The sequence below is a fragment of the Rhagoletis pomonella genome, unplaced genomic scaffold (assembly GCF_013731165.1).
Source record: "Rhagoletis pomonella isolate Grant_MI unplaced genomic scaffold, Rhpom_1.0 Rhpom_scaffold_00001, whole genome shotgun sequence".
NCBI classification, from domain to species: Eukaryota; Metazoa; Arthropoda; class Insecta; order Diptera; family Tephritidae; genus Rhagoletis; species Rhagoletis pomonella.
Genome location: NW_023458555.1, coordinates 14,753,872 through 14,769,153, shown reverse-complemented (window position 1 = coordinate 14,769,153; position 15,282 = coordinate 14,753,872). Strand labels below are relative to the sequence as shown.

General features: G+C 35.2%; 1 protein-coding gene across 1 annotated transcript in view; it reads right to left on the bottom strand.

Annotated features, from left to right (window-relative positions):
* Positions 1 to 8,131: 8,131 nt before the first annotated feature.
* LOC118739744 (probable serine/threonine-protein kinase DDB_G0280133) overlaps positions 8,132 to 15,282 on the bottom strand; it is a gene marked incomplete in the record, with an annotated part of 47,307 nt that continues 40,156 nt past the window's right edge. The window contains 5 exon segments of the mRNA XM_036471257.1: positions 8,132 to 12,585; positions 12,718 to 12,934; positions 13,035 to 13,257; positions 13,370 to 13,639; positions 14,335 to 14,576. Of these exon segments, the coding sequence (XP_036327150.1) occupies positions 9,411 to 12,585; positions 12,718 to 12,934; positions 13,035 to 13,257; positions 13,370 to 13,639; positions 14,335 to 14,576 (4,127 nt within the window).

The following is a 15,282-nucleotide window of genomic DNA, read 5'->3' as shown; positions in this document are numbered from 1 at the left end:
TGTAACTATCAATATCTTAGAAGTGTAAATTTTTTTTATTTAAGACTAATAAAGTTAGCAGGACGAAATTCGAGGATGTGGTAGTTAACATATTAGTCCTTGACATATATTTTATTCAAAAATAAATATTAGAAATATCCAAGGATATTCAAGAAAGAAGTTTTAAAGACATTTTTCAATACTTATTCGTTCTACAGCATTTTTCCTTTTAATTGATTCCCATATTGTTATTCTACAGTCGCACGGTGTAATAAGGCTGTTACTGCCTTGGAGTCTGTTAAGCGCCAGTTCGTTAGCAGTTCTATTTGGTTAAAGATTTTCATCAAATAAAACAATATATATATTTTTTAAGATAGAAACTCCCATTTCATTTCGTAAACCTGCCAAATACATATGTATATAGTAAAAGAAGAAGAAGAAGAAAGTCCAAACAATATTTAAATACATACATACATATGTATGTATATAGTCTATAAAATTTGTATATATGTTTTAGCAGTTTATTACTATTATAAATACAAATACACACACGTATACATAAACCAAACATTTATAATAAGGCAATATCTACATACATACATACTTTTAAATCTGCAAATATACAATGTATGTACATATGTATATAATTGAAACTGAAACCCAAATGTGAGTAGTATTTAAGTTAATAATTATAAACTTGTAATCGTTTATATAAAACTATTTTACTAGAAAATGTATGTATATGTATCTATCTATAATTTGAGTACATTTATAAAGTAAGAAAACGAAAAAGCAAATCGATTTGCTGAGCGAAATCTAATCTTATGTATCACTGTAATTCTCATGGAATACATACATACATATACTCTTATGTTGATACATTATACATATGTATGTATGAAAAGAACAAAAAATAAACTCTTTAGCACGTTTAAAATTATTTCATTCATCTTTTCTTCGCTTGATTTACCATCACAAGCCAATAACGTGATTTTCAATATAGCAAATTACCAAATAAAATTAATGAATTTAATTTGAATATAGCTGGGCGTGTCATAATTTTGATAAGGATATTTGTACACGAATAAGTATAGTTTGCTCTACATAGTACTTTGCCTACATGGTAAGTATACGTACAGTAGGTGACCAGATTTCTGTGGGCAAATATTGGGATATTTCTGAAGAATCGAGAATGAAAACATACAATTTTGTTTTTAGAATAAAGAGACATAAATAGTATCGTTTAATACACATAAACAAAAAATCAAAGACAAACAAACTTGAAAAATTATCGCCAAAATTTATACATACAATGTATTGCAAGTTTAATAATATAAAGACGTTATTCAAAATTTACGTTTTTGGAGATTTGGATTGATAAGGAGATAAGTTGTTTGTAACAGATGACTGAACTTAAAAAAAAAAAAATTGCCACTATATGTGTATTTTAATCTATCTTTTGGTATACCAACTGTATGAATTGATCAAACCTTGACTGCGCTTTCCCACAAAATTTAATTTTTTAAATAAGTCTTTATATTATTAACCTTCCGATATTTATGCTTGTATTTTTCAAATTCGTAAATTTTTGAAGGAAACAAGTATTATTTTTTATAATTTTACGAAATTCAAGTTTCTATAGTTTCATTCAAGGCGAATTTATATAAGGTGGTGTTACTAGCTCAGCTGATTTTGTGTATGTGTTTCGCTGCACGGCTTCTGATATCAAATTGAAAAATTTTGTTTGAATTTCTACACACACTCTTACACAGATTTTGACAGTTTATGCCGCCAAAGCAAAAACAAAATACATGAAAATTTTTGTTTTTGTACACCTGCTATCACCTTTTATTAATTCGCCTTGGTTTCATTTAAAAAAAAAAAACAACAAACTTAGCAAATAATTATAAAAACCTAAAAGAAAATTAAATCAAGAATGATGGAAACATATATTCTGTGGTCTTTGAGATAACGAAACTGCTGCCACGCCCGAAAAATTGGTTTCGGGCTACACGGAGACTTCCGTTAAATTACAAGAAGTAAACAAGGAAAATCGGGATTTAAGCGGTACAAATATGATTAATCGGGACACTTCCCGACTTTAAAAAAATATTCGGCGGGAAAACTTTCTCAAAATCGGTATTGTCTCGCCAAAATCGGTAGGAATGGTCACCGCAAGTATACGCCTAAGTTTCGTTACTCATAACCGATCATCCTTGGTAAACCTGGGCTCGAATCGTAACATCCGTTCACGGAAGTCTTTTGAATAAAGCCAACATAAAGTTGCTTATTGGTTACCTAACCAGTCGTGATCACCTACGCTCTCATATATATAGGCACCGGATTGACCTCTACACAGAGATGGATTTCCGTCTCCGACGTCGGAGAACATTATGTGTGATTGTCCAACTTTAGCCAAACTAAGACAGCAGCACTTCCGTTCCGCCACAGTCCATGACCTTAAGGTATACCAAGAAACTTTTAATCTTTATTAGGGAGGCTGATAATATCTTGCACCGTTGGGGTTTGGAAGCATCATAAGGATATAAAGATCTTCGAGGTCAAAGCGTACTTTGTTTTGTTGCACCCATTAAATTTCCAGTACAACCCTTCGAATTAAGGACCAAAAATAGGATGCATTTTTCATAATTTTTTTTTTTGTTATAAAATTCAGCACAAATGTTTCATATTTTTTTCTAGAAATTGCCTTGCCAAAAATACTTTAGATTCGAAGGTGACGGCGAACTTTTAGTTGAGGTAACTAAACTATTTTCTTAGTGTACCATCAATTTCGTAATATGGCAGTAAAGGATTTGATCTGCAGGCGCTTCAATTTTCCGTTCCTTTTATTTCGAGGAGGTGAAGAGGTGAGCGACCCCTTGCCACCTAAAGGCCAAAAATTAAAAATTTTAATTGTATGTAAATTTCCAGATACTTACTTTAACCTTTCGATCTGACTTTTGCAGCATGTAAGTACAAACATAATTTTTGAATATTTCAAGTTGAGGGAAATCTAAAAACATTGTTAGGCAGGGACTGCAATTCACTTCCGAGTGTATTTCAACCAAAGTAACTTTGAATTCAAATTGAATGTAGTTTAAATTCACTCGGGAGTAAACACCCATTTCCAGCACAATTTGCACATGCAACAGTTTTGAAAAATAAAAAAAAGTAAAACACAATTAATTTTTTGTTATCGTTTAGTTTGATACTCGACTTTTATTTTTATTATAATTTTTTATGAATCTTTTTTTCGTATTTTTATTTTATTTATTATTTGCTTTCGCCTTTTATAATTCCATTCATACATTCTTGTTCGATTGCTTCGCAAAATTATCTCCACCGCGCTTGCACGCACATGCGCTCTGCAGCTGGCATATCAAAGCGCGGTAAAAACTTACGAGGAAAGCTGCAAAGCGCATGTGCAAACATACACTAGGCGACAGATGAAAGTGTACAGCTTGTTCTATTATAATATTAACAATTATTTTCATAAAGAATTTTTTGCATTGATTATTTATGAAAATACAGTTCATTCTATACTATGTATGTATCAACCATATAAATCAAAGTTTCACGCTTTATATAAAGTTCACAAAAATTCAAAACATTTCAAAATTTCTTGTATGCAGTTGTGTAGCCCATTCAATTTTAGTCTAATGAAGTGCAAGTTTCAACCGGCACGTGCTGAGTTTAGAGATTTTTTTTTGGATACTGCTTTTGTGTAATTTTTTATAACATGTGGAATTTACAAAAACTGGCGTCGATTTTTTGAAATTTTGTTGCTTATGGTCTCCCGCATTTTATTTCATAAGAAATGCATATATATATATTGAAAAAAATGAAAAAAATCCGTCACAAAAAAAAAATTCTCAAAAATCAACGAGATTGTAAGCCATTAGAGGCATAAGACTCAATTAACTACAAAACTGCATATAGAAATTCTCAATTAAAAGTTGAAAATTTTTATGAAATTTTTTTGAATTTTTGTGAACTTTATATAAAGTGTGAAATTCTGATTTTTACGGTTTATATTATAAAATGAACTATATTTTCATAAATAATCAATGCAAAAAAATTTCATGAAAATAATTGTGAATATTATATTAGAACAAGGTGCGCACTTTCTTTTGTCGCCTAGTGTATCTATGTGTAGTACTTATCATCGCTTCTTACTTTCTTTTCTTACTCATCTTGATTTTATAAATTTTTATGATTTTGTTTTTTTTGGTTTATTTTGTTTATTTTTGCTACTAACTCGCTTGGGTCTCTTCTTCATATTAGCATCATCATTATCCTCTCATCATTCTTAGAATATGTATGTATGTATGTATGTGTGTGTATCAATCAAAAACTTTATCAAATGTGCTTAGCATACTAAAATTCGTTTCGCTCGCTTATTCGCCCACTGCAACTTCTGCCGTTTACATAGCTCTACACTTCCAACTTTTTCATCATAATCATCATCATCATCATCTGCATCAGCTTCTTCTTCTCACTTAAACTTCACCTCACTGAGTTGCAAAAATATATATAGTTTATATAAAAATGTTTTTGAGAGGGAATTTGGTTTGATTTTTTTTTGTATTTTGTGTTTTTGTTTGTTTTTTTGTTTGTTTTGTATTAATTAGTGTTAAATATTAGCGAATTGTGTAGTAAGTGTTTATATGTGTGTAATATGTATGAATGCATGTGTATGTATGTATGTATATATGCAAGTTTTTTTTTTTTTGTTTATTAAATGTAAGTTTAAATGGAATTTTTCGCACGCGCTTCACTGCAATATGCAGCATCTCTGATCGCTTTAGTATTTGCACTTTTTTGCATTTTTTTACTTGCTTTCGAAATAATTAACATTTTTTTTTTAACAGAAAATGTGTACGAGTATAAGATAAATACATATGTATGTACGAGTACATTAAAATTTATATAAAATATTTTTTTTGTTTTCAAAAATCAATGCAAGCATAAATGGCTTAACTCCAGATATGTTTTTTGGCTACAGCACTTTAGTGTATGCGTGTCTGTATGTCTCTTTGGGTGTATGTTGAGCCGCTGCAGCCAATTTGATATCTTACTTCGCTGTCATTGATTTTTTGTGGTATTCAAATACAACAACTTTAGCATCAAAATTGAGTGCAATAAATTTTTTTCGTTTGCTTTTTTTGTTGAAAATTGAATCCTAAAATTAAAACTTCTATCACTTTACTTTTGGCGCATAAATTTATTTGTAAGTGCGCCGCGTTGATATACATGATAAAATATGTATGTACATTAGGGTGCACCACCAAATCTAGTTGCAGTTTTTCTACCGGAATTACAGTCGAAACCGGCTAGTTGAACTCTTTTTAATTGGCACGGAAAATCTGACCCCAATTTTATTTTAGCTTTTTCATACACAAATTCCATCGGTTAATTCAGACCTTGGCTAAATGAAAACAACGGTTTATTGGTGAAGCAACATTTATGCTTGGAAAATTCGAAAATACACTAGTAACAGTTCTCTTTTAATGCAACTCTTTTTCAACTCAACTTCATAATATACAATGGCCCTGGAAATTTTTTTGAAACTCTTACAACCGGGTTCACGCAAATAAATTATCAGCTGATTTCATAGAATTTTCAAATTGAGTGAACAAATTTCGGATAGTTAAAATCTGGCGGTTTAGTAAAAGTTTGCTTAATTAGCTACTGCTAAGATCTGCTAATTGTACATCACGGTTAATTGCTACTGGACGGTGTTGCAATTTCGGAAGAATATAAAGATTTGAAAATACCTCCAAAAATCGTACTATTTTTATTTCTGTTGATTAGCTTTTCAAACATTTTTAAGCAGACTTTTTAAACTTAAACTCTTCTATCACTGAGCTGATTGTTTAGAAAAAATATTTTAAGAACTAATTTTATTTATAAAAGACTCGATTTTCGAAGGTATTTTCAAATAGATCCAGCTCAGGTAAACCTTAATATTTTTCCTAAAGTTTTTAGCGGAAGTCTCGAAATTTGGAAAAACACAAACAAGTTTTTTATGGAGAGTGCTACACCCTAATGCACAAAAATACGATTCGTGCTAGAGGTCATCGTAAAGTATAACCGATCAATTTCCCTCTGAGAGGAGCAGCTCACTTGGAGATACCTTACATGAGTTGAGAGGAACAACAAATAATAAAGTTTGTACGAAAGACAAAACTATGCAATCTGAAAATTTAATTTTTTTTTTTAATTATTTCCGATTTTGCATTCAAGCGTGTGTTCGAGCGACACCCCTCCTCCTTTCCTGATACTCAACTGCATATGGCTCTATAATAATACAGAAAATTGCTTTCGAACGTATTCGCATTGCGTTCGTTTTGAGAGCAAATAAAAATAGAACGAAAATATTTTGTTGGTCTCCAACACATTCTATCGCCGTTGTTTTTTTTATCTAGAACCCTAGATATTCTTGAATAAAAAGCAGCCCTGCTGCAATTATTAAAGCTCGAACACACACAAGCATAAATATTTATGAATACGTAGCCTCTGTGAGCGCCTAAAAGTATGCTTGATTTTGCGACGTTGAACGTAACGTTTTATCTTCGATATGTCGCTTCAAAATAGTTTAGTTACCGACCTCCAGAAAACTACATATCGTCACCTGAAATGCAAAAAACCGTAACTACCACTTCTTTGAAGATGGCACAACGCCGAAACCGGTTTGTCTCCAAACCAAATTTGACAAGGTATGACGGAAATTCGTTCCAAAATACATCATACACCCACCCGGTTGGAAACAACAACAACCAAAAAGGCAATATACGAGTCTTCCAAATATTCACCCTCATTACAAGAGTTGTGTCGGATGTAAGTCGTTTTTCGGGAGTCGAATCGTATCGAAAATTTCGCGTCATTGCCTAAAATTTCGACCAATGTATTAAAAAACGGAAAAAAATGACAGCACTTGGTTTTCGTCGTTCACTTATTTCAGCACGACAGTAGACAATGTCAATGTTGTCGGGTCGTACAATTCAGCCTAATTTACGATTTACGCAATGAGGCTGATTAACTTTTAGGCGCTCAACATCATACACTGAAGAAATCTAAACAGTTTTATGTACTAAAACTAAGCTCGTTCTCCCAATTATTTGCCACAGTCATACAAACTTAAAACTATTTATTTTCACCTGCTGTGGTTATCACGCATACAGCCTTCGTAGTATATATTTAGGCGCTCAACGTTGTTTACAAAACAAACAAATCATATAACCAAATAATAGCGCGCTATAACAGAAGGTCCCAGAAAAAAAAAAAACAAAAAGTAGGAGCAACCAAAGATTAATCTTAGATAGTTCCTTCGTGAGCAATGGATTCTTCCACAAGTCTCCGAGACTTGTGCATTTTATACTTACTTTTAAAATTGCGTGTACTTACGGGCAAGCACTCCGTTTGAGCTTCTTACGAAGGAGAAAGGAAGTATTCGTTTGAGCTTATTTTGACCTCCGAAACGAGAACAAACGGAGTTATCTTCCGTCTATTCCTTAGCTCGTTTTATTACTCCGACAAGTACCAATAAGCGAGGAATCAACAAACTTTTTATTTCTTGATCGCCCGCTTTTTGCTAGAATCCATACATTTTTTACTGGGATATCTGCTACAACTACTATTAACTGCACCACGCAAGCCTGGGACGGGGAGTTACAAATAGTTCTTTTTTGCTTGAGCTTATTTTAATCAAAGTAAATTTGCTTTTTGTTTCTTTTATCAAACTGAACAAATTTTGCAGATAAAAAAAAAATAATTCTGCAGCGCTCATATACATACATACATAATTGATAATAGCTACAGCTTCGTCTACCATCACTTCAGCTGCATTTGTCCGTTTGTTTGTAAACTTCAACATCTTTCTGCTACACAACAAGAGTAGGTATATAGTAGATACTACAATATAATTATTTATCAAAAAATCAAACTTCAGAGTGTTTTCTTTTTGTTTACGATTTCGTTTTATAATTATTAAAAATTATATGAATTATCATATCTTTTTTATAAAAAAAAGTGAACGACTTTTTGGATTGTACGATGTTTAAATGTTTTTTTTTCTACGCTTTTCACACATTGTTGGTGTTGTTATAAACATTTTATGAACGAAGTGTAATTTTATGTTACTGTGTGTGTATGTATGTTTGCGTTTGTGTACATATATATGTGTGTGTGTGTAAGTGTATTATGTCGCGAAAGTTCACTTCATATACTACATGAGTGGCGGTGATGTGATTCCAGTGTTGTTTTTTGTTGTTGTTGTTGTTTTCGTTCATAATACACTTTATTATATAAGCCCGCCAAAAAGCCATTGTTTTTCCATCTTAACAGCCATATTTTTTTTTAACATCAACAAACACATTCTTAATCTTCATACAACAAACTTTACATATTTGTTACTTTTGTTTTTTGGCGATTGCGTTTACCAGTCGTTATTACGAAAATATCGTTCGAAAAGATCAATTGCAATTATACATAAGTATGTTGGTAAAAAATTGGAAAAAAATGAATTGAAACATTTTTTTTTTGTTTTGTTAAGACAAATTTTTGAGATAATAGTGATAAAGTAATTATAATTAAATTATGTGTATTTGGAATTTTGGAAAGCTTGTGATGGGCTGAGTGGAAGGTACGCTGTAAGGGTAAAATGAGAAGCAGGCCAAAGGGCGCACATATGCTATACAGTTTTAGCAAAATTTTTGCGATTCAAACAAACTTTTTCTTTTTGTGATTTTATGTTTTCTAGTTGAACAAAAAAAATCCTAAATTTTTTTGTGAAGTTCTTTACATTCCACCATCCGTGCAGCGGGCACTTTTCACTCAGCACACAATTTTCCCGTTACACAAGTGAGAGCAAAATATTGAAATTAAGAAAGGTACAAAAATATTGTATGTATGTATTTTTTGTAAAGTAAAAACCGAAAAAGGATAATAGCTTGCGTGGGTGAGCACAACTGGTTGAAGCGGGAGGGTAGAATGCTAAGACACGATTTTTCTAAAATTGTTAAATTGTTAGTCTCTGAAACGTGCGAAAATCTCGAAAAATGCATTGCGCCAAATTAGAATTTGTTTACTTAACTTCAAAATAATTCGCTAGTTTCTTATACGTTTCAGAATTTCTCACCGAAAAATGTCGTAGTAGGAATTTTTAATTTTTTCTCCCCCTTTCACCCTTACTCACGCACACAATTACATGTTGGATTATTAGGTTTAATTTTTTGTTTAATTTTGCAATTATTATTGAAATTGAGTTGGTACTCTTAGGGGAAAATGTGGAACAACAAAACGTACGAAAAAAACGTGTGTCTTGTGTTCAAAATTGCATGAATGTTATTGTTTGTTTTGTTTTTGAATATATTTATACGTATTTATGTATGTATGTATGTAAGTTTTCGTAGTAGTAAACTTTTCGCTTATTAACCACTAGCCGTTGCCGATTGACAGTATTCGCTGCCTAGATGTTGTCCAGCGCCTGCTGCTAAGCGCATACGTCGCTGCATTAACAAACTCTCGCTCGGCGGTGAGAGTCCAATGCCTAGTGTACCAGGTGATGGTGGTGATCCACTGCTGCCGCCCATAACAAAACCATTTCCGACGCTGTCACCGCCGCCGGCGCTACCGCGCGACTGCTGTTGTAAATACATGCCGCCCGTTGGGGAATGCGTGAAACGACCTGAGCCTATGCGCGGCTGGTGTTGATTACTTCGCAAGACTTGGGCGCGCATTATGGCGCCATAGCCGCCGCCGCCCTCTTGGGTGGGCGAGTAGCGTGGCTGTGTTGGATGTTGGTAGCTACGGTGCTGTTGCATGCCGCAATTGCGTGCACCTGTATAGATGCAATCATTGCGCCAGTTGTGTATGGCACCAGAAGAACCGCTACCGCTATCGTCGGATGGTGGCGAAGCGCCGCTTACACTAACGTGGCTGTTGTTATAGCTGTTGCCGCTAGTGGAGCGAGCGTTGTAGTAGTAGCCACCACTACCGCTGCTGCGTTGTTGACCTGCTGCATTCCAACCGGGCGAATGTACGCCTGGCGAACGATACTTGGTGCGGTAATTGTTGGCAGTAACACCATCGCCGCTGCTAGCGCCGTTTATTAAAATGCCACCACGGTTGCGCCAATTTTCAGCCGTTTGACCTGAAGTCTGTTGCTGCTTGCTGTTGTTGGCATTGTTGCCGGCTGCTGGTTGCGAATAGCGTCTATGTTTATTGTTGTATTGTTGTTGTTGTTGCTGGCGACGCGTATAGCCGGCCGCATTGGCGTTGTTGGTGCTGTGCGAGCGCGGTCTACCGTAAACAGCAGCATCATCATCCTCATCGGCATCATCCTCAAGTTCAGCATCGTAATTATTATTCTGATATGCATCGTAATCATCGTCAACACCGCCGCCACCGACGCCGCGAGCGCCGGCACTGCCAAGCGCAAAGCACACATTACGCTGTGCTTTATTAGCGCATGGCGAACGTTTAGTTTTCAATAAAGTTTGTTGCTTTTGAGTTTGCTGTAATTGTTGCTGCTGCTTTTTATTTTGTTTTTGCGGCTGCTGCTGCTGCTGTTGTTTTTGATTTTGCTTCTGCGGCTGCTTCTGTTGCTGTAGTTGTTGTTGTTTTTGTGTATGCTGCTGCTGATTGCCAAAAGTCGTTCGCATTGTTGTCGCCGCGCTGGTGGTGGAAGCCGCTGGCACTACTGCATTTGCGTCAACCGCTGCTTCTTCTTTGTCCTGCAACGTCTGATGTTTACCTCTGGCGCTTACCGGAGCCCTTGAGTCGAAAATGTTCTCGTTTACATCGTCGCTTTGAGTCGCTGACGGTTGTTCGCGCTTAACAGCAATTCTTTTATCATCATTGTCATTGACTGCTGCAGTCTCAAATGCGGCTCCGTTCACTGACGTGGCGACAACAATATTTGCAGTCTCATTAAATTCAGGTAGCGTTTCTTTCAAATCACTAATACTAGCCAATAAATTAGCATTTTCATTTGTTGTTGTTGTTGTTTTAATATTATCTCCTCCTCCATCGATTTGATTATATATATTTGCTTTATTTGCCTCTGTTTCTGCCTTCGAAGCATTTCTGCTGTTGTCGTTGGTGGTGAGAGTTGTTGTTTTTGTTGTATGTTCTGCTCCAGCATCGGTTGTTGTTTTTGTTTCTCTATTTGAATTGGTGATTGTTATATTATTAATATCACTGATTGGAAGTTGGCATTGTTCAGCGGCCAGCAACAAATCTTTAGCTTTGTTGCTGCCTGCGCCGCTGCTGCTACGATTAACATTACAGTTATTATCATTATCAACATTCTTTGATTCAATATTATTATCTTGGATGTTATAATAAGTTTTGAATTTTGCTTTTCCATTTGAATTTGCATTGAAATTCAATTTCGTTTCGTTAGCAAATTCGTTTTGCTGTTGTTGCTTTAGCTTTTCGATGTTTTCTTGCTTGAATTTGAAAACGCTTTCATCAACATCGGGTCTTTCAAACAAATTATTCTCATCATCATCATCCTCATCATCATCATCATTAGCATTAACCTTAACCTTATCATGATCAACATTAACATAAGCATTATTCTCAAACATTCGCTCCTCCTTAACTCTCCTCCCCTTCCACTCTTCGTCGTCATCCTCTGCGTCTGCATCCTTACGCTCATTATGTAATCTATTATAATTTAATTCAAGAGCACTTTCAGCTCCTGCTGATCTCTCCCCCTCCTTGGTTTGCATGGCACCCTGTAGTAATGTTGTCTTACTGCGTTTGTCATCACCCCCAACACAGGAACTATCCTCCGCATCACTAGTAATAGCATTATCACCATAATCGCCATGACGATAACGATTATGTTCCTGCTCCATATCTCCGCCCATATACAACTCTTCATCTTGATCGCCATCTACATAGTATCTTGGGCGCCTGTTGTAATCGTCAAAGTCATGTGGCGTATAATTATCACTGCTTCTTGTTTCCATATCCTCGCCTTCAAACTCCTCATTTACATTATCCAAATCGCGCCAATGATAGTGACAGTTCTCAACGTCACTCCCATCTTCTGCATCATCTAGAAAATGTCTACGTCTGCCCATCTCCTCCTCATCGTCGTGAGCGTTAAATTCTCCGACATGACGCTCGCCCACATGCGCCCACTCTTCATCTTCGTCGAGCCGTCCGAATGCCTCTAGCGCCTCCTCGTCGTCATCGTCCTCCTCATGCACGTTCAGAGTCTTGAACGATGACGCGCCCGATTGAAAAATGCTCGACGATTTACCACCACCGCTGCCATTGATGCTGCCAAAGCGACTTGATTGTCGTGCGGCATACAAATTGCTGTTGCGACCGCCATAGACGGATCGATTATTGCTAACGCTCAGCGTATTATTCATTGAGCGACTACGTGGCGGTGGTGGTTTAATAAATACTGGCGGACTGTTGTTATCCGTTCCGCCATTGTGAGTCTCGAGCTGTATTTGCGACGGCTGATAGATGTTCGGGCGCTCCTTCATGTAGTCGTAGCGCATGGAGAAGTGTTGCAAGATCACGCGTTTCACAGCCATTGCCGATTCGGCGAATTGCGATATTTCGCGCGCAGATTGATTGCTGAAAAGTAAAGGTTAAATTTTAGTACTACAATGTTAGAAAATGAATAGGAAACATATAAAACTTGAGCATTTATGCAAAAGTAGCAGCTTGTTTGTGTTTTATTTTTTTATTTTCCATTAAATAACTTACCGCCTAATATTGCCAGGAGTGCGCAGCGCTTTACGCCGATTTTCCATTTTCTTACTATCGGCCGGATTCTCTTCCTCGGAAAATTTGATCCATGGATGATGTAAAACGGCTGCAGCACTTAAACGCTTTGGCGCTTCCTTGACGAGCAGGCCACGAATTAAGTCTTTGGCCTCTTCGCTCACGTCCGTCCATTCAGCATCGGGAAAGCAAAAACGTCCTAGAATAATGCAACAAGAAATTATAAAAAAACATGTGTTTCATTTAATTACGCACATTTCAATAAAGTAGTGTGGTTTATACTCCCGAATCTCACTTACCTTCTTGTATGGACTCGAAGAGCAACTCTTGACAGGTGCGACAGTTCTCGCCACGATTCCAGCCGCAATCCTGTTCACAGTTGCCCGAAAATGGTGGATAGCCACACAATAGTATATATGCAATCACACCAAGCGACCACAGATCACAACGTTTGTCATAGTAATTTGCCTCGCCAACGAATAGATCAACAACTTCGGGCGCCATAAATTCTGCGCTACCGACCTAAGAAAAGTGAGACGTTAAGGTTTAAGTTAAAAGCCGTACAAAAAGATTAAAAGAGATGAGGAGTATATTTCAAAAAGCGAGAAATTAGCATTTTATTATTTCTACTCACTGGTGTTAGCAGTTGTGGCGTTGCCGATGGCGATGACACGTCTGTGGTGAATTTGATGCCCGATCCCAAATCGAAATCGCAAATTTTAATCGGGCACAATTTTTCCGGATTTACACATAAAATATTTTCCGGCTTCAGATCACGATGAGCAATGCCTTTCTTGTGCAGAAAATCCAAGCCAGATGCGATTTCTTTGATAATCTGCGCTGCCTCATGTTCTGAGAAACAAATTTGTTCTTGGATGCGCCTCAAAAGGGGGCCGCCATTAATCTGGAAAAGGAGAGTAAAAAAATTATAATATATTATTTTTTTTTAATTCTGTTTTAAGTAGCATACTAAGTATGGATGTACGCGATTTTTCTTTTTCAAAAGAAAGCATAGTTATTTAAAATTTTTAAAAACGGAAAAATCGATTTAATAATAGAGCAATTAGGTTTCAATAACATCGGATTTCAAAATTGAATTGATCTCAAAAATCGAATAGATAAAAAAACGGGATGTTGACAAAACTTTGATTTGAAACAAATGGATTTGAAAAATAAAAATAAATTTGAAAACAAAAATTAAAATAATTTGATCTGCACAAAAAATTGTTTAAAAAAAAAGCATAGATTTCAAACTGATTGATGGACAAAAAACATTTGACTTATAAAAATTTATTTAAAAAAAAGGAATTAAAAAAAATGGATGTCGAGAAAAAATTTAAAATATGTAATCTATTTACTAATATTAAAAATACAGATGTATATATTAATTTTCAAAAGACTATATTTCATAAAAATTAAAAAAAAAAATGCATTTCAAATTGTGATTTGATTTCAAAAAAATTTGATTTAAAAAAATTATATTCCAAAATTAAATTTAAAAAAGCATTCTCAAAACTTTTTTTTAAACACTCGCATAGAGTTTTTAATTTTAGAAGGAAAAAATAGTTGTACATAAGAGCGTGTTGTGACGCGGCTTACCTTTTCAAAAACCAAATAAAATTTTTCATCATCTTCGAAGAATTCAATTAATTGTAAAATGCCCGGATGTCCCTGACAGTGATGGAATGTCTCCACTTCGCGAAAAACACGCGCACGCGCATGTCCCGGTATTTTATCGATCACCTTTACAGCATACTCCAAATCGGTGTAGATGTTTACGCATGTCTGCACGGAGGCGTAGGCGCCTTCGCCAAGGATCTCGCCCGTCAGTTTATACAATTCTGTGGAAAGAAAAAACAAAAAAAAGATAAGTAAACATAAACAAAAGTTGAAAGTTGATTCGAGTAGCAAATATTAAATTACAAAACAAATTCAAGGTATAAAATTTTTTAATAATATTGCTGAAAAGCAAACAAATTATTGTGTAATAAAATAGTAAATAAGGTCGTATTGAAGAAAACACTCGATTAGCTGGGCGAGCCAACTGCCGACTGCCTACGTGCACGGCTCCCAGCACCGTCTGCGCATTCACTTTACGCAACCTTGCGATCGATAATCCTTACCCCCTCCTCTCACACTTCCTCCTTCACAAAGCTTATTTAATAGACATATGTCTACGCAAAATACGTTTATTTCATCGCAGAAAATAGCCGGCGAAAGCAATGCACACGCGAATTCTATAAACAACACTGTCAAAATTAAGCAAAAACGAAAAACATATAAAAGCACAAAAAACATAAATTTATGCACGTGGCAGTGCAATGATTTAATTATTTGGCTATTTGCTTCTTGTGTGATTTTTTTTTTTTTTTTAATTTTTGCTATCTATTGTTTAAATTTTCCAGTAATCTTTCGCATTATTTTAGTTTTCAATAACTCGTCGTGATTACGTATGCATTCGCCTTGTGCCATTTTCACCGAGTCACGCACGCACACCTCAAATGCAAAACAAAAGCAAGCAATTCTATTTTTCTTTTAATTTTTTTT